At 36.6% G+C, this 24,321-nt stretch overlaps 1 protein-coding gene across 1 annotated transcript in view; it reads right to left on the reverse strand.

Annotated features, from left to right (window-relative positions):
* Positions 1 to 24,321, reverse strand: part of PIBF1 (progesterone immunomodulatory binding factor 1) — a 320,388-nt gene that overhangs the window by 281,566 nt on the left and 14,501 nt on the right. Inside the window, exons 3-5 of the mRNA XM_044670598.1 lie at positions 23,982 to 24,082; positions 21,526 to 21,724; positions 20,726 to 20,845 (exon numbers count right to left, since the gene is read on the reverse strand). Of these exons, the coding sequence (XP_044526533.1) occupies positions 20,726 to 20,845; positions 21,526 to 21,724; positions 23,982 to 24,082 (420 nt within the window). The remainder of the gene's footprint in view (positions 1 to 20,725; positions 20,846 to 21,525; positions 21,725 to 23,981; positions 24,083 to 24,321) is intronic.

The raw sequence follows: 24,321 nt of genomic DNA on the forward strand, positions 1-24,321 counted from the left end.
TGACAAAAACTGCTGGGAAACTTGGAAAACAATATGGGAGAGATTAGGTTTAGATCAACACCTCACACCCTACACCAAGATAAATTCAGAGTGGGTGAATGACCTGAATATAAAGAGGGAAACTATAAATAAGTTAAGTGAACACAAAATAGTATACCTATCAGATCTCTGGGAAAGGAAAGATTTTAAAACCAAGCAAGAGTTAGAAAAAATTACAAAATGTAAATTAAATGGTTTTGATTATATGAAGCTAAAAAGCTTTTGTACAAATAAAAACAATGTAGTCAAAATCAGAAGGGAAACAACAAATTGGGAAAAAATCTTTATAACAAAAAACACTGACAGGGGTCTAATTACTCAAATATACAAGGAGTTAAATCAATTGTATAAAAAATCAAGCCATTCCCCAAATGAAAAATGGGCAAGAGACATGAATAGGCAATTCTCAGGTAAAGAAATCAAAAGTATCAATAAGCACATGAGAAAGTGTTCTAAATCTCTAATAATTAAAAAAAAGCAAATCAAAACAACTCTGAGGTACCACCTCACACCTAGCAGATTGGCTAAAATGAAAGAAGGGGAGAGTAATGAATGCTGGAGGGGATGTGGCAAAATTGGGACATTAATGCATTGCTGGTGGAGTTGTGAACTGATCCAACCATTCTGGCTGGCAATTTGGAACTATGCTCAAAGGGCTATAAAAGAATGTCTGCCCTTTGATCCAGCCATAGCATTGTTGGGTTTGTACCCCAAAGAGATCATAGATAAACAGACTTGTATGAAAATATTTATAGCTGCACTTTTTGTAGTGGCAAAAAACTGGAAAATGAGGGGATGCCCTTCAATTGGGGAATGGCTGAACAAATTGTGGTATATGCTGGTGATGGAATACTATTGTGCTAAAAGGAATAATAAACTGGAGGAATTCCATGTGAACTGGAAAGACTTCCAGGAACTGATGCAGAGCGAAAGGAGCAGATCCAGAGAACATTGTACACAGAGACTGATATACTGTGGTAAAATCGAATGTAATGGACTTCTGTACCAGCAGCAATGCAATGACACAAGACAGCTCTGAGGGATTTATGGTAAAGAATGCTACCCACATTCAGAGGAAGGACTGCAGGAGAGGAAACATATAAGAAAAACAACTGCTTGAACGCATGGGTTGGGGTGGACATGATTGGGGATGTGAACTAGAAACAACCACAGCAATGCAACTAACAACAATATGGAAATGGGCCCTGAACAAAGACAAATATTACAACCAGTGGAAATGTGTGTCAGCCATGGGTGAGGGGAGAGCGGGTGGTAAAGGGGAAAGTAGGGGTATGAAGCATGTAATCAGGTTAAAAATTAATATTAATAAATGTATAAAAATTTTAAAAAAATTTAAAAAATAGGGAAAATCATCAGCATAACTGACCATATCCATAACAAAACCAACAGAAACCATATGATTATCTCAATAAGTGCAAAAAATTTTTGACAAAATACAATACCCATTCCAGGTAATCAACACATCATAACCCAATATTTAATAAACCTAAATATTCAAGTTTTTGGCGGGGGAGGGGGATGGAAGAACTCACTATTTGACAAAAACTGCTGGGAAAACAGTATGGCAGAAACTATGAAAAGACCAACATCTCACACCATATACTAAGATAAAGTCAAAATGGATACTTGATTTACAAATAAAGGGTGATACTATAAAAAAATTAGGGAAGCATGGAATAGTTTGCCTGTCAGACTTATGATAAGGGAAGAATTTTTGAACAAAAAAGATAGAACATTACAAAAAATGAAGTGGATAATTTTGATTATGTTAAATTAAAAAGGTTTTATACAAACAAAACCAAGTGCAACCAAACTGGGAAACAACAAACTAGGAAAAAAACTTTAGCAACTGCCTTTGACAAAGGTCTCATTTCTCAAATAGAGAACTGAGTCAAATTTATAAGAATACAAAGTATTCCACAATTGATAAGTGCTCAAAGGATATGAACAGTCAGTTCTTAGGTAAAGAAATTAAAATTATCTATAGTCATACAAAATTTTTTTCCAAATCACTGCTTTTTAGAAAACTGTACATTAAAACTCTGATACCACTTTACACCTATTAGATTGGCTAAAATATCCCAAAAAAGAAAAAGATAAATGTTGGAGGGGAGGTGGGAAAATTGGGACATTAATACGCTGCTGGTGGAACTGTGAACAAATATAATCACTTTGTAGAGCAATATGGAACCATGCCCAAATGTCATAAAAGTATGCATGTCTTTTAACCCAGCAGTACTACTACTGGGACTGTATCCTAAAGAGATCAGAGTGGGGGAAAGGACCTGCTTGTACAAAAAATGTATAGCTCTTTTTGTAGTGGCAAAGAACTGGAAATTGAGGGGATATCCATCAATTGGGGAATGGCTAAACAAGCTGTGGTATATGGGCTTAATTAAATACTTCTGTGCCTTAGGAAATGATGAACAGAGTGAGTTCAGAAAAACTTGGAAAGACTCATATGAACTGACACAAAGTGAAGTCAGCAGAACAAGGAGAATATTCTACACAATAACAGATATAATGTACAACTGTGAAGGAATAAACTATTATCAGCAAAACAAGGCTCCTAGGTAAACCTGAGGGATTCATGATGAAAAATACTACTCACAGCCAAAGAAGGAACTGCTGAAGCCTAATTGCAGATCAAAGCATGTCACTTTACACTTTATTTCCTTCATGACTTTTATTGTATATGTGATATGTGTCTTTTTTCACCACATAAAGAATATGTAAATATGTACTGCATGACAGCACTGATATAATCTATATTAGATTATTTACTGCCTTGGGGGAAGCATGGAGGGGAGGAGGAGGGAGAGAATCTGAATCACAAAATGTCAGATCAAAAATTGTTTCTACACATAAATGAAAATAATTTTAAGTTAAAAAAAAAACAACATATTAAGCCAAACAGAATCTCTACTCCCTCTTTAAGATAACAGTCTAGCCAAATACTTTAAGTCAATTATCATGCTTCTCCTAAGTCTTTTCTTCTTCAATCAGATAATAAACATTATCAAGTGCTGGACACTGTGCCAGATGCTAGGAATAGAAAGAAAGTTTTGTAAAATATGATGCCTGTCCTAAAGGAACTTACAGTCTACTAGAGGAGTTAGTATATTTATATACAGAAAAAATTGGAAATAAGAGAAGTTACCAGAATTGAAACCGGTTAGAAAAGGCTTCCTGTTGAAAGAGGGATTTTAGCTGGAACTAGAAGCCAGAAGGCAGAGATGAGGAGGGAAAGGATTTCAAATATTGGCGTCAGCCACTGAAAATGCACGGAATTGGGAGATATAATGTCTTATTCAAGGAATATTAAGGCGGCCATTATCACTGGATGGCAAGGTATGTAGTAGATAGTAAGATGCAAGAAGACTGGAGAGGGTGAGGGTGGGGACAGGTTATGAAGTGCTAAACATTCCTAGTTCTTTTAATCCTTCTATATCGGTGATGGCAAACCTTTTAAAGATGGAGGGCCAGGCCCACCCCCCTCTGATTGTGCATGGTGACTCTCCCTCCCACCAAGTGCAGGGCAGGTCCTGCCCCCTGCTCCACACACAGGGGATGGAGGAAACACTCCCACTGGGCTGCTGGACAGAGCGGTGGGTAAAGTAAGGAATATCCTCAGTGAGTGTAGAGGGGGAAGGGAGTGGTCCAAGCACTCCCCTCCCCTCCAGGTCTGCAGTCTGTGAGCTGCCCACCTTACCTCTTGTGCATTTCCATGGGGCTGCTGGGCAGAGGGTAGGGGGATGTGAAAAAATGTCATCAGGCTCAGCGGAGAGGGGGAGGGGAGCAGCCCTGCCTGAGTCCCTCTGCCTTTCTAGTCAAGAACTCCAGGGGGGAGGCCATGTGCCCACAGAGAGCATTCTATGTGCATCTTTGGCACCTATACTATAGGTTCACCATCACTGTTCTATATGATATAAACTCATGACCCCAGGTCTTTCTGGATACTCTGGCATTCATCAATGATTTCCCTAAACTATTGTGTCTAGGATTAAAAAAAAAATACTCCTGATGTGGTCTAATAAGGAGAAAAGACTATTATCTCCTTATTCCTGAAAGGTACACCTCTCTTAAAAGAACCCTAAGTGTTGTTTCTTTTGGTTGGTTTAATACTGCTGACTCATATAACCTAGCAATCTAAAACACCTAGATTTTTTTTAGACAAGTCGATTTTTAAATATGCCTCCGTCTTGTACCTGTATGGTCAATTTTGTGAACACAAGGGTTTGACTTTATACTTATTCACTTATTACAGGTCAGCTAATTATATACAGCACAATTGTTTAGGACTATCTTTTTAGATGTTAATTCCATCATTCAGTGTGTTAATTATCCTTGTTAGTCATGTATCATCTGAATATCTGATAAGCATTCCATCAATTTCTTTATTCAAATCACTGACAAAAATGTTCAAAAAAGCCAAGCATGGATCTCTGGGCACTCTACCACAGACTTCTTGCCAAGCTGACATTAAACAAATAATCTTTACTCTTTGATTATGGCCACTTAAACAATTCTAAATCCATTTACTCATGCCATCATCTAGACCATGCCTTTCCATATTTTCTAAACTTCATCACATGTTTTGTTAAAATTATATCTTTAGTGCTTCCCAAACTCAAGAGTTTAGTATCCCTATTATTAAATAAAAATGAGGCTAGTTTGGAATGACTTGTTCTTGAAAACATGCTGGCTCTCTATAATCAGTTCTTTTTATAGATATTCACTACCTGTATGTTTACTTGCATTTTATATAATTTCTACTGTCTTTCTTTAGTCTCTCTGGAACTCAGTTTCTTGATCTGTAAAGTGAAAATTTGAACAAAATACTAAGAATACTTGTAGCTCTAACAAGCTCTAACTTGTAGCTCTAATCTATATGATTTTAGATTCTATGACTAGCCATACATAGTACTTCTTAACAGACTACATGAAAACCAATATTTGTAGTCACCAATTTTTAATTTAATGTACAAAATACTCCTTGCCACAAAACAAATCATTCTTCTTAAAATCTGAAGTTATAAAGCAAGTACATTTTGTACTTGATAATTGGAGTAGCAGAGTCACTTATGTAATGCAAGGTGGCTAACAGAAACTTTTTGCTTCTGTAATTTCTAACAGTCACAAAAAGTAAGTTAAACATCTTAGAATCTTCAGAAAGTCAGTTAGAACTTGAAGCTATAAATAGAAGTGAAGTTCCAACTGTCGGGGCTTTTGCCTTTTGCCTTTCGCTGTGGCTGGAGGCTTTTGCTTTGGCTTAAACTGTTAGCTTTGGCCTAACTGCTTTGGCCTTGGCCTGTGCTTATTTTGTCTTAGGAAATTTTGACCTATCTCATTTCTCTGGACCTCTCCCTGATCTCCCATCTCCATGGGTAACATCAAAATGACACAAGTGAGGCATTGCTGACTTCGCAGATCATCACAAGGACAGCAAACCTGAGGACTACAAAAAACATCTGTGATCGAATACACAATCGGTGTATGGGACAACAAAACACACTGTGAAGAGGAGCATTGGAGCAGCGTTGGACCCATGCATTTGAAAAACATAACTTACACCCAACAGAATTCTCACTGCATCCAACACTTTAGATTCCATCCACACAATACATACACTTTGCAGAAGAGTCCTGGTAGAGTAAATATGTAATACTTCATTACATGGAAAAGTCACACTAGACAACACATAGAACATTTTCTGACTTCACATCTATATGTGAAACATAAACTTACACTTAAGAGAGAAGTTTGTCGGCCTTACCACAGAATTTTCCTCTTACTTTGGTTCAGATACCTTCTACTCAAATCACCTAACATTTCTTGTAAATAATGTATATATGTAAATGTTTGCTTACTAATCCTTAGCAATAAGTTTTACTAACACACAGGGACAGTTAGTTAGCTTGATAAGTTAGAACAGGGACAGAATTTTCTAAACTTTCTTTGTAAATACTGTACATTGCTTAAGTCTATATTTAACCAAAAGACTTACAAAGAATATTAGTCTTCCTTATTCTTACTAACATTTCTAACATAGGCATAAATGTACTAACATATCCATATACTAACTTTAGGAAGATGAATTAGAATTTGGAAATTTAGATTGCAAAATTTTTCTTAAATAGATACTTTGTTGTTAGTTCATGAAATTAGATAGATACATAGATAGAATTTATTACTTTGTTTTAGCTGGCAAATGTTAGCTTTGAGACTGCTTCTGAATAAGTCATTTAATCTGCTTTTCTTTTCTGTTCAAAAATTTTTGCAAAACCAAAACCCCATTACTTTCCTATGCCTTTCCCACAACCCATCTTAGTTTTAACTTAGTCTTAGCATAGTTTAGGAGTAAGCAACCCTTTTTATTATTTTACAAAACTTAGATAGGGATAAAAACATAGTTATAATTTAGCTTAGAAGAAGAGTAGTAACCCCTTAGATCTTAGCAACCAGAAAATGTTGCAAGGTGCAAATTTTCCAAAAAACATGAGCAGATCTGTAATGCAAGGTGGCTAACAGAAACTTTTTGCTTCTGTAATTTCTAACAGTCACAAAAAGTAAGTTAAACATCTTAGAAGCTATAAATAGAGGTGAAGTTCCAACTGTCGGGGCTTTTGCCTTCTGCCTTTCACTGTGGCTGGAGGCTTTTGCTTTGGCTTAACCTGTTGGCTTTGGCTTAACTGCTTTGGCCTTGGCCTGTGCTTATTTTGTCTTGGGAAATTTTGACCTATCTCATTTCTCTGGACCTCTCCCTGATCTCCCATCTCCATCCCTCTCCTTTCTCGAATTTCCTTTGGGTCCTGGGTAGAAGGGAGTGCTTGGTGATTAGACATTGTGGGTCTAGTTCCTATAGGCTAGTAGAGTATCCTCAAATAAGTTACCCCTAGTTTTAATGATTTGCTAGAGACTTTACTTAAAAGGCAGTCAAATTTTCCTGACTGGGAGAGCCAGACTCTCTCTGTCTAAACCTCTCCGCAAACCATCCCCCACCCTTACCCTTCTCCCTAGCAGCAGTTAGAAAACCCTGAACCCCTATCCCCTTTTGACTGACCCTGGTATTAATAAATCCCCTTGTTACCTATTCAAAACCTTTGGTGAATCACTGTGTCAAAAATTAAGACAAGGGCTCAAGGGGAAGGAATCATTTTCTTCTATTTCCTTGAGGGAAGCTGGGGGCATCCATCTTGGCAGGAAGTACCTACTCAAGGACTTCCTTCAGCCATCACTTTGACTGGCAGGGAGGGGCCCTCTCGACTCCTCCCTCAAGAGACTTTGAATCTAATGAGAGAAACCCTCCAGGCAAAACCTAAATATTTCTTACTGGCCCTAATTTCCTCCCTGTATGCTCTGTCTCAAGCCTCTGAGAATAAATCTGTTTGGGCTGCCATCTCCTACATACCCCATTTCCCTTATCTCCTATATACCTTCCCTTACCTTCATTCCTCCTCCAATCACCTTATGATACCCTATATACCCCCATTATCCTTCCTCACAACCAAATTGCACGTTCATTTGACCCTACTCAGATTACTTTATTTACTTTTTTTATTACACTATTTATAGTGCTACAAATATCACTGTCTTCGTTTATGTACATTTTTTACTATTTAGTAAAAATGTATTATCATCCATAGTTTTTGCTGTAGAAATTATCATAAGCTAATGGCACATTGCACAAAAGGTTGAAACCATTTCTGATTACAAATCAACTTGGGAAAATATTTGTAAATTATAATGTTATATTGAAGCACATGTTATCATATATACAAAATGTTATATATGCAAAAGATGGCAAGAGGAGGAAAAAAAAGATTACAAAAGTAAGTTTTTGCATCTGACACAACTACTACTTTTTTGGCTCTAATATATATATATATCTTCTGCCATGATGATTCTGCCTTCCAAATAAAAGGAAGAAGAGACTGTTTCCTTCAACATAATATAATATAGCAGGGGGTTAAAAAATGTTGAATTGAATTCTTCCAGTCTTTATACTTCTGACTTGAATAGGTTGGAAGGGTATCCCCAAAACACAAAGCAGCAAACAGATGGTTTTTAATTATACATATGGTTACAAAAAAGAATCAGATGAAGGCCTCTAGTATGCCTAAGTAGACTCTCTGTGGAGGATTTATAATAACAACATGCACAAGAATCACACAGGATGAAAAAAAGAGAAAGTTGGGATTTCCTTCAGGAGAGGGAGGCCCCACACCAGTGATATCATGGAATATCTAAGAAATCTTATCTGAAATGTCCAATAATTAGTTAGTCAATAAGTATTTATTAAGCTCCTACTATGTGCCAGGTGTTAGGGATGCAAAGGCAAAAAACAGATCTCAAAGACTAATAGTCTAATTGGGGAGACAATATGCAAAAAGAAATTGTACAAAACAAGATGTATACAGGATAAACTGAGGGTAATGCTAGAGGGAAGGCACTAAGATTAAAGAGTAGTAGGAAAGCCTTCTCATAGATAGTGGGACTTAGCTGAGATTTGAAGAAAGTCAGGAGGCAGAGATGAGGAAGGAGAGTATTCCAGGTATGAGGAATTGTCAGTGTTTTCATTCAGGAGTTTGGAAATGAGGCACTGGGTGTGAAGAACAATAAAATATGAATTTATTTATAACTTTATTCCTGGATAAATCTTGGCATGTTGTCCATTTTCTTTAAAATGTAAAACCAAGCACAAGGGGTGAATAGTCATGTATAAGAATAATATAAATAATAATAAAATATATTTTATAATACATATAATTGTTACACAATTATATAACATGTTATGTAATAGATACATCATTATATATTGAAATGTAAACAAATATATTAAATATTATAAATATTAAATAACAAATATGTATAATAAATAAATAGTCAGATTACTAAACTAGGAATCAGAAAAGTTCTATCTCCACCTTGGGAAAGTCACTTTAACAGAGACTCCTACAAATTTGATCATCTATGATGATTATCATAATGTAAATTAAAACAGGAAAATTCATATCAAACAAGTGACCGATGATTTTCCTGGTAGAGGAATGGTAGAAAACAGGTAAAGAATATCTCTCTTCTCAGTCATATTCACTGATTCAAATAGTTCTGCTTTAGTTTAATGAAGAGGCTGGAAGGCAGACTTTCAACTAACTTTGCTTTTTCCTCAGTTACCAGTGATCCCATAATCACCAAATCTACTGACCTTTTCTCAGTCTTAATACTTCTCAACCTCTTTTCAGCCTTTGCCACCGCTCATCATCCCTTTTCCTTCATAATTCTCTTCTTCCTAGGTTTTCATGATGCTGTTCTCTCCTGGTTCTCCTCATATCTATTTGACCACTCCTTCTCAAACTCCTTTGCTGGATCTTCATCCATGACCCAACTAACAGTGGGTATACCCCAAAGCTCTCTCCTAGACCCTCTTCTTTCTTTCCATTATTTTACCTAGTGATCCCATCAGTCCTAACCTGTCTCCTAAGCTCTGGTCTTATCTGAAACTGCCTATTGGACATCTCAACTCGAGATGTCCCATTGCTGTCTTAAACTCAAGATGTCCAAAACTGAAACCATCATCTTCTCCCCCCAAAGCTACCCTTCTTCCTAAATTTTCTATTGTTGTCACAATCCCCTCAGTCACCCAGACTTTTAATTTAGGTGTCATCTTTAACTCCTTAGTTTCTCTTATGCTCCATGTTTAATTAAATGTCAAGTCTTGTCAACTCCACCTTTATAATAACATCTCTCATATATGGCCACTTCTCTCTTTAGACATTGCCACCAACTACTAAAGGTTCCCATCACTTCATGCCTCAACTCTTACAATCCAGATGGTTGGTCTCACTCCCTCAAGTCTTCCTCCACTCTAGTCAATCCTTTTAGCAGCTATCAAACTAATTCTCCTAAAGTTCAGGCCAATGTCAACACCTCTATTCAATAAACTCCAGTGGTTCCCTAAGATCTCTAAGATCAAATAGAAAAGCTTTTCTTTAGTTCAAAAGCTCTGCTATTTAATTCCCTTCTAATCCTGGTCTTCTCCTAATTTTCCAGTATTCTTATGCCTTATTCTTTCCACCTCCCATGCAGTCTTTGATCTAGTGATACTGGTCTCCTTGTTCCTCATACAAGATATTCCAGCTGCCAGTTCTGTGAATTTTGATCTCATGCCCAGAATTCTCTTTCTCCTCATCTTCATCTCATGGTTTCTTTGCTTTCTTCACGTCCTCATTTGAGTACCACCTTCTACAAGAAGCCTGGGAAAGATTTAATTTTAGTGCCTTCTCTATTTATTCTGTATATATCTTGTTTGTAGATAATTTTTTTGAATGTTGTTTCTCCCATTAGACCATGAGCTCTTTTAAGAGTGAGGACTGTCCCTTTGTATTTCTTTGTATTCCCCATGCTTTATACATTTCCTGGCACACAATAGGTTTTTTTTTTTAAAACCCTTGTACTTCGGTGTATTGTCTCATAGGTAGAAGAGTGGTAAGGGTGGGCAATGGGGGTCAAGTGACTTGCCCAGGGTCACCCAGCTGGGAAGTGGCTGAGGCCGGGTTTGAACCTAGGACCTCCTGTCTATAGGCCTGACTCTCACTCCACTGAGCTACCCAGCTGCCCCCACACAATAGGTTTTTATTTTTATTTTTATTTTTAATTTTAAACCCTTAACTTCTGTGTATTGACTTATAGGTGGAAGATTGGTAAGGGTAGGCAATGGGGATCAAGTGACTTGCCCAGGATCACACAGCTGGGAAGTGTCTGAGGCCGGATTTGAACCTAGGACCTCCTGTCTCTAGGCCTGGCTCTCAATCCACTGAGCTACCCAGCTGTCCCCCACACAATAGGTTTTTAATAAACATAGCTGACTTGATTTTTGCTTAAATTTTAAAAAAGGGCAGTGCTAAGAAGAAAGAGCTTTATTTTAGGTAATTGGTATGAAAAATACAACAATAATTGTTTTTAGATTGGATCTTTAATGCCACTGGTGTTGGAAGCTTGCAATGAGTAATTTTCTTTATCTGTGCAGGTCAGAATCTTCTTTGCCTCTGACTGTCTTGTACATTTGGAATTGGGAAGATGCCATTTAAAAGTATGTTATATATTTCCTATGGACATGTGAGAGACTTTGAAACTACATTTCCCATGATTCCTCATGGCAAACAGGAAGTATGATGATGTAAGAGAGGGGTTAAATCTCCTGGGTGAGGAGGAAGTAGCTCTCTTAGCTACAAGGCGTAGTGTGTCATTTAAAATCACTTGGGATACTTGGAACTACATTTCCCGTGATCCCTAATGGGTTTCCTGTTTTGGATGATGTATTCAAGGTGAGGGACTGTTTTAAATAGGGGGGAAGTGACTTTGAACTTCCTCTTTAGCTACTTGCCTCTTGAGCTACTGGCCGCTTGAGTTACCTGAGCTCAAGGAGAGAGGAAGGTAAATGGGGGAGGTGAGGTTGGAATAGTTTTTTCTTACAGGCGTGTGGTCAGTTTATCTCTATCAGCATGGCTTTTATTAAAATACTATTCTTCCTTTTGATCTCGGCCCTCATCATTTTTAATAATAACAGTTTGGTGAACCAGAAGGTCGAAATTCGAACTCTCAATCTTCCAGATAGCCTAACGATAGCCATGCTTTCTTTTTGGCCTGGCTCAGCTCTTTTGAGCACTTTTTAAAAAAAGGAAAGTGGCTTTCCTTGCCATGCTTTTGCTGAAAGCAACAGCACGTTTTTGCCTCAGGCGGGACTCAGCCAGCCAGTCCAGCCAAAACCACCTTGGGAGGTCAGGCCAGCCAATTCTGGTTTTTGGCTTTAAAACTAAAATGCCGGAGCTCAGCCAGTGTGTCTCTGCCACTGATCTCCTGACTCCTGACCTGATCTCCATTCCTACCGCTTCCTGACTATAAGCCTGCCAGCGTTCCAGTCCCTGTGATCTCTGTCACTTTTCCTGACTCCATTTCTGTGAATCCGGAATCCTGAGATTTCCAAGAAGCGACCCCTACCCTGACTTGCCGAAGGCCGAGGTTCAGCTTCAACTCTACCGCTAAAGAATTTGAGAAGTATATTCCCCTTTCTCCCTATTTCTAGCCTTCCATGTGTTTCTCTAAAGACCTAATTTAGGTAACCCCCACCCCCACAGGCTCTACACGTGGGATTTCCTACAAAACTGACCTAAGTTTTTCTCTAGCCCCGAGCCCACGACGTGACCCCATGTGGACCTAGCGTCTGAAACCTGAACTAGCGTTTACCCTTAATCGGGCCGCATGGCCTATTCACCCCCATACCTGCTCAGAACTTTGAACTTAAAAAAAAACCCTTATTTTTAAAACCTCAGAACTCAGAGTTTTAAAGAGACTGTATCTTACTGTATTTTGCTAATTAGTTTTGTAAATTAATCTTGCTTATTTTGTTGATTTTCCTGTTGCACTGAATCATTTTAAGTTAATGAAGTTTGTGGCTGCTAGATTAATTCTATTTGTGATTTTATTATAACTCCCAAATAATGAGAAAAATCTACTAGAACTTTTGACCAGCTTGTTAATCTGATACTGACATTATATTTCCTACACATTTTTAAAGTTGTAAATTGCCTTATGTATACTGGATTTATAGAGCACATGTCTTTTAAAAATTATTCTGTCTTGGTAATTGTATAGAACCTTGGAAGTTTCCATGCTTTGAGAATTAACTTGTAATTTTACAAGAGGTCTTTTTAACTTTTACTCTAGATCCTAAAGAATTGTTGTCTTATAGGATAAGCTTTTATATATTTTATTATAAGAGAAATTATTGCCTTAAATGGGTAGAAGCATGAAAATTTCCTACCGGGGATTTTTTTTAAAATCAGGAAGCCAAGGAGCTCCTGTATATTCTTATCTGAGGATGATTTAGACCAGAAGGTTTCTTTTTTTAAATATCAGATTTTGCTATGGAAGCAATAACAGAGTTTGTTGAGAAACTCTTAGCCAAGATTTAAAAGTTATAACAGGTATATGATTTTTAAAAACATCATTGTTTATTGTTTTGAATTGTGCTATTAGAAATTATGGTACTCTATTTGAATGTACATTGTGAATCTGCTATTTGTAAGATCCATTTTCTCTCACAGAAAATCTCATTTTTGGGTAACAAAACCCTTCTAGTTCTAAGGTATATATGAATATTTTTGATTTTAAAACATTTTTTTTAATTAGAGCAATTGATTTTTCCTTTTTCTCATCTTGTACTGGAAGTACATATATAATCATTATTTATCCTTTTTCTGATTCTACACCGATATAAGCTTAATGCAAATACCTGAGCCTATAGGACTGTGATTTAATGCCTTTCTGTCTGATTCCAGAAGGGAACATGAGAGCGGTTAATTAGTGCTAAGAAAGCACATGGTCACTTGACTAAAAATCTACATGGATTGCAGAGGTCTATGCCAATACTTTAGGGCTTGGAAATTGGGGTTTGAGTCCTGGAGTCCCAGTCTTTTCTAAAACTTTAGAGGACATGGGTTCCCTCAACTTAAATTCCTAGGCCAGCACCTAAGATTGGTTATTTATTTGGCTCACTTCCCTGAAAAGTTGTTGGCAAATCAGATCAGAGAGAATCATTTCCCTTAAGTCCTGGCCCTGAATGGGTAATTGCAAACTACTGAATTCACTTTAATTAGGCCTTGATTCAAAGGTCTAAGTTTATTTCCCCTACATTTTTTTTGCACATGTTACATTTCATTCACAAGTTAATTTTTTCTTCTTTTTTTTTGAATTTTATTCTTTGTATTTTGCCAAATGATTTCATATAACCCCCCGGGACTCAGCCACTCATTCTTAGCTGACCTGAGGTACCCTTTTCAAGGAAAGAAGGTGTGTTTAGAATTTACCTCAGGGGGATGTGTGTTAAGTTTTTTAAAATTCGATAATGTAAAAATATATGTATATTTAACTCTTTTAGGAGTAATTTCAGGGGGAATTGTATAATTCTTAGAAGGAAATGTATGTTTTATAATCTATAATGTAAGTTTAAATTCTTTGAAAGTAATTTCAGGATAAGGATTTTGCCATCTCCCCAGAATCTAGACAACGAACCTGTTTGGTGAAGACACCATGAAGATGCCTGAAAAGCCTTCACTATACCATGAAGACCAAAATTTGAACCTTGGGGTGCAGTTAATTGATTTTATGGGGAGTTGAATTTGAATTGAATGTATTGTTTTAATTGTACATGTTATGCCAATAGGGGACTGCCCCCAAATTGGTTTTTTGTCAATGCGGCTAATTTTATCCATTCGTTCATCTATTTCTTTTATCCCCAAATTCCTAAAAATTAGAAGTTGTCTATGTTTACAGATCCAGGGAAGAAAAAAGGGCCAACCTTTTTTTTTGCCGTATTTCAGGGGGAATTGTACATTTGGAATTGGGAAGATGCCATTTAAAAGTATGTTATATATTTCCTATGGACATGTGAGAGACTTTGAAACTACATTTCCCATGATTCCTCATAGCAAACAGGAAGTATGATGATGTAAGAGAGGGGTTAAATATAGGAAGTAGCTCTCTTAGCTACAAGGTGTGGGAAGGGATGAGAGGTAAAAAATGGCTGATGCGGCATTTTGAATTCTTACAGGCGCGTGGTCTAATGATTTTATCCCTATCAGCATGGCTTTAATTAAACTACTAATTTCTATATTTATATTAGTCTTTATCATTTTTAATCATAACAGTCTTAAAACAGTTGACTGCAGTATCACAAAGTATAGTGCAACCAGAATTAGTCAATGAGTGTCAAAGTGGAGAATAGAACCCACTAGGCAAGGCTACCTAATTAAATAAATGTGAATGAAATGAGTGGATTGGATTGAGGTCCTCTCAGCTCTAATTTGTGAAGGTAATCTCAAATTGGGCTTATCTGTCAGTCCTATGACTTAGATCCCCAACATTGTCAGAAACCCCGAGTTTGGAAAGGCACCTCCACTTCTTGGTAAAAGAGTTAGGAATACAATATATCTCTGCTCATTCTTTTATGTCAGTTTCTCTTCTAAAGCTGCCATGTATACTGACTTGGAGTTCCATGTCTATTCCTTCTCTCAGAACACTCTGAGAATGAAATAGGACTCATTCCTTAATTTAAAAGTTCTTACCAGAGACTTCTGGGAAGATGGCGGCATAGACAGAGCGAATCTTAAAACCTTTGCACCCTTACACACCGAGATAGAAAACGATGTGCTTCAAGAAGAAAGAGGACCAAATCTAATAACGGGACAGAGCAGGGGGAACCACCCCACTGCAGCATAACTAAAGAGGTATGCCAAGAAAAAGGCTTCAATTCTTGAACTGTCAGGTCTGAGGCGCAGAAGGGGAATCCCAGGATCCCAGGACGCCTCCCCCACGTGCTGTGCAGAGTCTATAGCGCCTGGGAAATCTCAGGGCCGGTGGGTGCACTGTTCAGGAGAGAGGGCCTTCCTGGCATTGGACTCAGGGAGTCAAACACAGGCACTGGAGAGGTGACTGGAGGAGAAAACCAGAGAAACACAGCAAAAAACCCCAGAATATGGTGGCTTAGAGAGTGCCAAACCCAAGACCGCAGACAGCTTGGCTTCCTCATACTGAGATAGAGAACTCAGGGCTTCAAGAGGAAAGAAAACCAGATCAAACAGAGTGGACAGAGCAGGACCCCACTGCTGGAGAGCTCAGTTCAGCAAAAAACAAACAAACAAACAAAAAAAAAAAACATGCTCTTTTTTGTCCCCCCACATTTTTTTGTTTTTTTTTTTCTGTTTGTTTTTCCCTCCCCTAGAGGTTTTAGCTTCAGGGCAGATAAAGCAGTAAGATTAATCCAATCAATAGAGAATTAATCCCAACAACTGGACAGACAAGAAGTCTTCAGAGGGCAGAGAAAATAACTACAAACCTCCATTGTCAGCTGGATCTTTCATCAAAGATCATTAATTACATCTGCTCAAACTAGCAGAACAAGGAAGGGCAAAAACATGACTAAGCAACAGAAAAAGAGAAAAGAAATGACAATTGACAGTTTCTTTCAAGGAAGTGAAAAGGGAGCAAATGAAACAGAAACAGAAGAAGAGGAAGTAGTTCCAGCAAACTGGACACAGGCTTTGGAAGATCTCAAAATTCAATTAACTCAAGAATTTAAAAGTCAATTAACTTAAGAACTTCAGGAACTCAAAAATCAATCAAGAGGGGCTGAAGACAATTTGAAAAAGGAAATACATGAACTAAAACAAGAAAATAAAGTCTTAAAAGCCAGAATTGGCCAGCTTGAAAATGAAGCAACAAAGGCAAAAGATGATATATAAAGAAAATCAGACCAGAAAGAGAAGGATGACCAAAAAGCCAGGGATGAAATTCAGTTTTTAAAAAAACAGAACTCAACAACTAGAAGCAAATGACTTCATAAGGCAGCAATATAGTAAATAAAATTTAAAAAAATGAAAAATTTGAGGAGAATATGAAATACTCATTCATTCAACCAAAGATCTGGAGAAAAGAGCTAGAAGAGACAACTTAAGAATTATTGGTTTACCAGATCATCATGATAAAAGAAAAAATTAAGATAGCATTTTACAAGAAATTATCAGAGAAAATTGCCCAGAAATTCTTGAAGAGGGAAAAGTGGAAATCAACAGAATCCACAGATCACCTACATTTAATCCACAACTGACAATTTCCAGAAATATTATAGCCAAATTCAAAAACTACCAGACCAAGGAAAAAATATTACAAGCTGCTAAAAAGAAGTCATTCAGATATCAGGGAAACACAGTCAGGATAACACAGGATCTGGCTGCATCTACATTGAAGGACCGGAAGGTATGGAACACAATATTCCGGAAAGCAAGAGAACTGGGTCTACAACCAAGAATCAACTATCCAGCAAGACTAACAATATTATTGCAGGGGAAAGTATGGTCATTCAATAAAATTGAGGACTTCCAAACATTCATCAAGAAAAAACTGGACTTAAACAGAGAGTTTGCTGCCCAAACCCAGAACTCAAGAGAATCAACATAAGATAATTAAGACAATGGGGGGAGGAGAAAAAAATTCTTTTCATTAAGGGACACTACAAGTTCAATCAATTTATATTCCAAGAAGAAAAGAAGGTATTAGCAAATATTAAAAATTATTATTACCAATAGGATAACTAGAAGAAGTTTACATAGAGGGAACAGGGACAAACTGTATAGGATGAAATGTCGATATATAAATATACATATATATATATGTATATATATATGTATGAGTGTATGTATGTATGTATGTATGTAGGTAGGTAGGTAGGTATAAAAATATACAAAACTGGGGGGGAAGAAGATAAGAAAAATGGGAAAACAAACAAACAGGAATAAATTTATATTCCATAAAGAAGCGCGTGGGACCAACAGGGAAAAATAACAATACACTGTAAGGGTAAAGAGGTTAGAGAGAGGAAATATTCAATACTTAAGTGCATTGAAATCAACTTAGAGAAGAACAATCAGATACATAGGGGCAGATAATTGATTCACGCCCTATAGAGAAGTAGAAGGGTAACAAATGGACTGGTGGGGAGGGAAGCAATACTAGGGAAGGAGAGGGCTTGGGGGAGAGTGCAGCATGGCTTTAAAGAACAATAAGAGGGGAATAAGAAGGGAGGGGGGAGAAAGGGAAGTACAATAAGGGAGGGGATTATAGGAACTGATTAAAAACAAAACACTGGTATAAAAGGAAACAGTGAAAGAAGAAAGGACAGGACTAGGAGAATCAAAATGTCTGGGAATGCACAGATGATAATTATAAATCTGAATGTGAATGGGATGAACTCACCCATAAAACGGAAGCAAATAGCAGAATGGATTAGAAACCAAAATCCAACCATATTATTTAACATTGTACTAGAAACACTAGAAGTAGCAATAAGAGAAGAAAAAGAAATTAGGTATTAAAATAGGCAATGAGGAGACTAAGCTATGACTCTTTGCAGATGATATGATGGTCTACTTAAAAAATCCTAGAGAATCAACTAAAAATCTAATAGAAATAATCAACAACTTTAGCAACGTTGCAGGATACAAAATAAATGCACATAAATCATCAGCATTTCTATATATTTCCAACACATCACAACAGCAAGAGGTAGAAAGAGAAACTCCATTAAATCACCCTAGACAATATAAAATACTTAGGAATCTATCCACCAAAACAAACACAGGAATTATACGAACACAACTACAAAACACTTTCTAAACAATTAAAACTAGATCTAAACAACTGGAAAAACATTGAGTGCTCATGGGTAGGACGAGCTAACATGAGAAAAATGACCATTCTACCCAAATTAATTTACTCATTTAGTGCCATGCCTATCAAACTACCAAAAAACTTCTTTACTGAATTAGAAAAAACTATAACAAAGTTTATTTGGAAGAACGAAAGATCAAGAATATCAAGGGAAATAATGAAAAAAAATGTGAAGGAAGGTGGCTTAGCAGTACCAGATATTAAGCTATACTATAAAGCAGCAGTCTTCAAAACAATATGGTACTAGCTAAGAGACAAAAGGGAGGATCAGTGGAATAGACTTGGGGTAAGTGACATCAGCAAAACAGTCTATGATGAACCCAAAGAGCCCGACTTTTGGGACAAAAATCCACTATTTGATAAAAACTGCTGGGAAAATTGGAAAACAATATGGGAGAGATTAGGTTTAGATCAACATCTCACACCCCACACCAAGATAAAGTCAGAATGGGTGAAAGACTTGAATATAAAGAAGGAAACTGTAAATAAATCAGGTGAACACAGAATAGTATACTTGTCAGATCTCTGGGAAAGGAAATTTTTTAAAACCAAGGAAAAGCTAGAAAAAATTACAAAATGTAAAATAAATAATTTTGATTATATTAAATTAAAAAGGTTTTGTACAAACAAAAACAATGCAAACAAAATCAGAAGGGAAACAACAAATTGGGAAAAAATCTTTATAACAAAAAATTCTGACAGAGGTGTAATTACACAAATATACAAGGAGCTAAATCAATTGTATGAAAAAATCAAGCCATACCCCAATTGATAAATGGGCAAGGGACATGAATAGGCAGTTTTCAGATAAAGACATCAAAAGTATCAATAAGCACATGAGAAAGTGTTCTAAATCTCTAATAATTAGAGAAATGCAAATCAAAAAACTCTGAGGTATCACCTCATACCTAGAAGATTGGCTACAATGATAGCAAGGGAGAGTAATGAATGTTGGAGAGGATGTGGCAAAATTGGGACGTTAATGCACTGCTGGTGGAGTTGTGAACTGATCCAAACATTCTGGATGGCAATTTGGAACTATGCCCAAAGAGTGATAAAAGAATGCCTATCGTTTCATCCAGCCACACCATTGCTGGGATTATACCCCAAAGAGATCATAGATAAATAGATTTGCACAAAAATATTTAGAGCTGCACTCTTTGTGGTGGCAAAAAAGTGGAAAGCAAGAGTATGCCCTTCAACTGGGGAATGGCTGAACAAATTGATGTTGGTGATGGAATACTATTGTGCTCAAAGGAATAATAAACTGGAGGAATTCTATGTGAACTGGAAAGAACTCCAGGAATTGATGCAGAGTGAAAGGAGCAGAGCCGGAAGAACATTGTACACAGAGACTGATACACTATGGTAAAATCGAATGTAACGGATGTCCGTACTAGCAGCAATGCAATGACCCAAGACAATTTTTAGGGATTTATGGTAAAGAATGCTACCCACATTCAGAAGAAGAAGTACAGGAGTGGAAACACAGAAGAAAAACAATTGCTTGAACACTTGGGTTGATGAGGACATTATTGGGGATGTAGACCGGAAAAGACCACACCCATGTAACTATCAATAATATGTAAATAAGTCTTGATTGACCATACATGTTAAAACCAGTGGAAATGTGAGTTAGCTATGGGGGGGGGGGGGAAGGGGAAGGAGGGGCGGGAGGGGATGAAGGTAAAGTAAAAAATTGAATTTATGTAACCATGGAAAATTTTTCTAAAAATAAAAAATAAAATAAAATAAAAGTTCTTACCCACATGAATGTATGGCATTTGTAAGATTACACAGAGATTACTCAGGGATGGGGTATAGTGAGGTTCTCTGAAAGGTAAATCAAGTCTTATTTGATCACCTTCCAAGCTAGTTGCTACCTTTAAGTTTCCTTCTCCTCCTCTTGTTGACTGCACCACTGCCCCAGGCTCTACCAGCACTATGTCTCCTCCTTAGTATCAATTACTTGTGAAGATCCACAGCAGAAACAAGACTATGGCAAGCAGTCCCCCTTACATACCCCACCTATGCTTCATCAGCTCCTGGGACAATCATGAAGATGGTAGAAAGACCAACGGTAATTCATTATCAAGAAAAGATTAGGGATTTCTAGTGTATAAGGTAAAAGAGAAATGTAACTTCTCTTAGACCAGTGATAGACAAACTACTGCCAGATGCAGGCCCCTGAAATGTTCTATCTGGCCACATGACATTATTCCTAATCTGACAAACACAATGAGTAGGATACAATACAATGAAACTTCAAAAAGAGTTGCCTTAGAAACAGACTGACAGATGAGCATTTCCTTTCCTTTGGCCCCCTCTTTTCAAAAGTTTGTCCATTACTGTCTTAGACAGTAAGTCCAACTGTACAAACCTCTAATAATCGCTTCAGCTGGGATTTGTAATCAGTTAGTTCTTCTGAAAGGTCATTTCTTTTCACATGAAGTTCATTTACTTCTCTTCTTAAAGGATTCACCACTTCATAGAACCGAATCTGAAGAAAAATAAATATCACTTATAAGTGATTTTGAAATCCAATTATGATTAATATATACAATCATATATTGCCAATTATTCATTACAAACTTTAATGGAGGTGAAATAGTTTGGTTAAGGGTATATGGGAGATTAGTCAACCTTTGGGCTGACCCTTCATGCTCAACCATGCTTCATCTCAATCATCATTTTCTAGGACTCTCCTTATTGGATACTTTTTGGATAGTACTCTACTCAGAATCAGAGGACTTAGCTGCCACTTTATGTAACCACAGGAAAATAACATAATCTTATCTGAGTCTGAATTTTCTCAATTATAAAATGAGAGGGTTAGACTAGGTGATTACTAAGGTCCTATTCATCTCTTCAATGAATTCTCCTGTGAAGTTTTGGCTGAACTTTCATACAAAAGTACAGGAGATGGTGAGGCTTATAAATTCACAATGATTATCATGAAGCATCAAATGAAACCAAACCCACAAATTTTAAATAAACTGGACAAGGGTTCATTCCAAAACCCTTTCTCTAGCCTCTCTATAATAATATTTTTCAATGATGCCCTAGTATTAAAGAACTGTAAAGAAATAACAACAGGAACTATGTTGTCTATGTTATAATCTCATTAAAATTATGGATTAAAATGTTTGTGACAGTATTTTTAAAAAAAAAACAACTCACAGATACATATTCAGGAATAGAAAGCTGATCCTCAGGAAGAGACTTCAAATTCATGTAATGATCTTCTGTCAATTCCAAGTCACGTAAGCTACGACGGATATCTCCAGCCTTCTCTATTAATTGATGATTTGTCTCCTCTAGTTGTTTTTGCCTCAGTAAAATAGTCTCCATTTCCTGTTTCATTAATTCATGATATTTTCTATATTAAGAAAAAGTTCATGGTGAGCTTATGTAAAACTTTTGAAATTTCATTTAAAATAACTTTTTCACTGTAATACAGAATATGAGGAAATGGCAATCCAAATATAGTCTTCTGCTGTTAAATTCTGATATTCCAAATCATTAGATAGATCTGATGATAATAGCATATCATATGCCTGAGTTCTGATTCACAGTTAGGGAACTGAAAACCTTAGCAGAAAATTCCAATGGAAATATAAACAATATCAACAAATCACACATATGGTAGACTATGTATGAAGGAATTACTTGCTAACTATCAAATATCCTGCTCCTCTCTGACTTAAAACTCTCCCTTACATTTATTTCCAAATGGAAGGTTGCTGGCTTCTGGGCTTGTTAGGGTCCAAATGCTGAAGACAACAGGGACTGAGGCTAGGTGGGACAGCTTCACATACCTCCGTTTATTATAGAAAAGAGACAAGCTTTTATAATGAGAAAGTTCTATTAGGCAATTAGATCAATATGTCAAGATATACTCACATTGGTGAAATATGTCTGCAAGATGACATAGAGATTTTTTGTTTATGAAGGGTTGGGACAAGAGGTCTCTTTCCCAGAGACAGAACATAAACATCTCTAGAGGCTTACAAAAACACTGCAGAAAGAGCCTTGAATATGTTCCCAGATAAGACACTTACTTGCACCTTACATTAACAAGGCCTAAGCGAGAACACAGAGGCATCTTCTGTGAGAATTATCCATGGCTTCTTTCTTCTTGGGTCAGACCCTAACATTTATTCGTAGCTCTTTTCTCACTGGGTCAGATCCTAACATCTCTTTGACCCTATCAGAAGGTGACAAAAATAGTAATAATAATCTACAAAATGACATTTGCATAATGATCTTACAGTAAGTGGTACAGCTCTTTGGATTTCCTTTCATTCTACCTTCCTCAAAAAAAACCATTGCAATCTCATTTTAAAACAACATGAATAGCATTTATCTAAGCTTATTTGAAGTAGGTGAAATCACTGTCCTACTCTCTTAACTTAGTTTGGCTTTTTAAAATCAAGAAATCAGAAACAAATCAAAATGCTGTCATTTATTATCTGTGATTTAGAAATTTAATCATGCTCTATGTTGAGGCTGACAGAAGTCGGTCCTTGTCTGATATGGCATGTTGCTGATTAAACTAAAAGAAGAAATAAGCTTCATTTTTTATATATATACTCATTCAGACAATCATTATTCCAATAATCTCCAAAGTGGTTTGCTGTTAACAAGCCTCAATACAAGCTATAGTATAGTGTAATATTTATGAAAAGGGCAGAAGTTTATTTTCAACAAACAAGCTTCAAATAAACTCACAAAGTGGATTGCAGAAATTAAATAGTTTTACTGTTTCCAAGATATATGATTTTCATGATATAACTGTTCAGAAGCTTTGCCTTTATTCTGGACATAATGATACTAAAAATGAATGTGCACTAAGGAATAACATTTAATTTTAAATTATTATGAAATATGAAGGGTTTTAAATGAGTGCAAGCCTATAGAAAAAATAAACCTAATCAAGAAAATTCTCCCCAGATTTATAAAAAGAGACTAATAATGATTTTTCTTTCTCAGAGAGTGTTGCCATATGATATCTGTGGGTAGAGAGCCATATGTGCTAGGCAAATCCCAAGGGTAAAACAATGGCCTCTCATATTATACTGTCATGCCATATTTGTCTCTTACAAACATAAAAGAAGCTTCACTGATTCTCTGTTCAAACATTTTGGGCAGGGAATCAAGGAGGAAGGCAGATCACCAAATATTTAACGCAATAGCCACACTTCTCCACCATTTTTGCCTTGAAATCCTCGTTGGGACAATGAAACACTAACCAATTATGAAATATGTCTTCTTGTACACTTGTCTTGAGACATATCTTCCTAAAAACAGAATAGGAAATAAAGCAATGATAGCCTAACTCATTTCTTGAGTCATTTCAGGCATGTCTGACACTTTGTGATCTCATTTGGAGTTTTCTTGGCAAAGATACTAGAGTACACATTAATACATTTCATTCTCTAGCTCATTTTACCAGTGAGGAAACCTAGGCAAAAAGAGTTAACTGAGTTGTCCAGGGTGACTCAGTCAGGAAGTGTTTGAGGCCATATTTGAACTCAGGTTTTCCTGATCCTAGGTCCCACACTATATCCACTTCCCTAAGAGGTAACCTAACTCACACTGTCAATAATACCGTTGCTTTTAAAATGTCTTCATACCTGGTATCCTTTTTCTGAAAGGTCAACTGGTTGTCCAGTTTCAATGTTAACAGCTGCTTCTGGTGAAGAGTATCATTAAGTTTCTCCTCCAATTCTTCAATCTACATCAAATGAGAATCAATACATGTTCAATTCCTCAAGCAAATTACTTTTTTAAAAAGTGATAATGTGGAATAAAGGAAAGCAAAGTAGAATAGAGAACTAAAAAAAAGATAAATTTTCACTTTTGTCTTTAGAATTCAGATTTAACAATGGCTTATTTAACAAAGCGACAGACCCCATAGAAATAGAGAAGACGGCACCCCTAAATCCCTCTGCCCTTCACCCCTTTCCCCAATCC

This window comes from Gracilinanus agilis, chromosome 3 (assembly GCF_016433145.1).
Source record: "Gracilinanus agilis isolate LMUSP501 chromosome 3, AgileGrace, whole genome shotgun sequence".
Taxonomy (NCBI): domain Eukaryota; kingdom Metazoa; phylum Chordata; class Mammalia; order Didelphimorphia; family Didelphidae; genus Gracilinanus; species Gracilinanus agilis.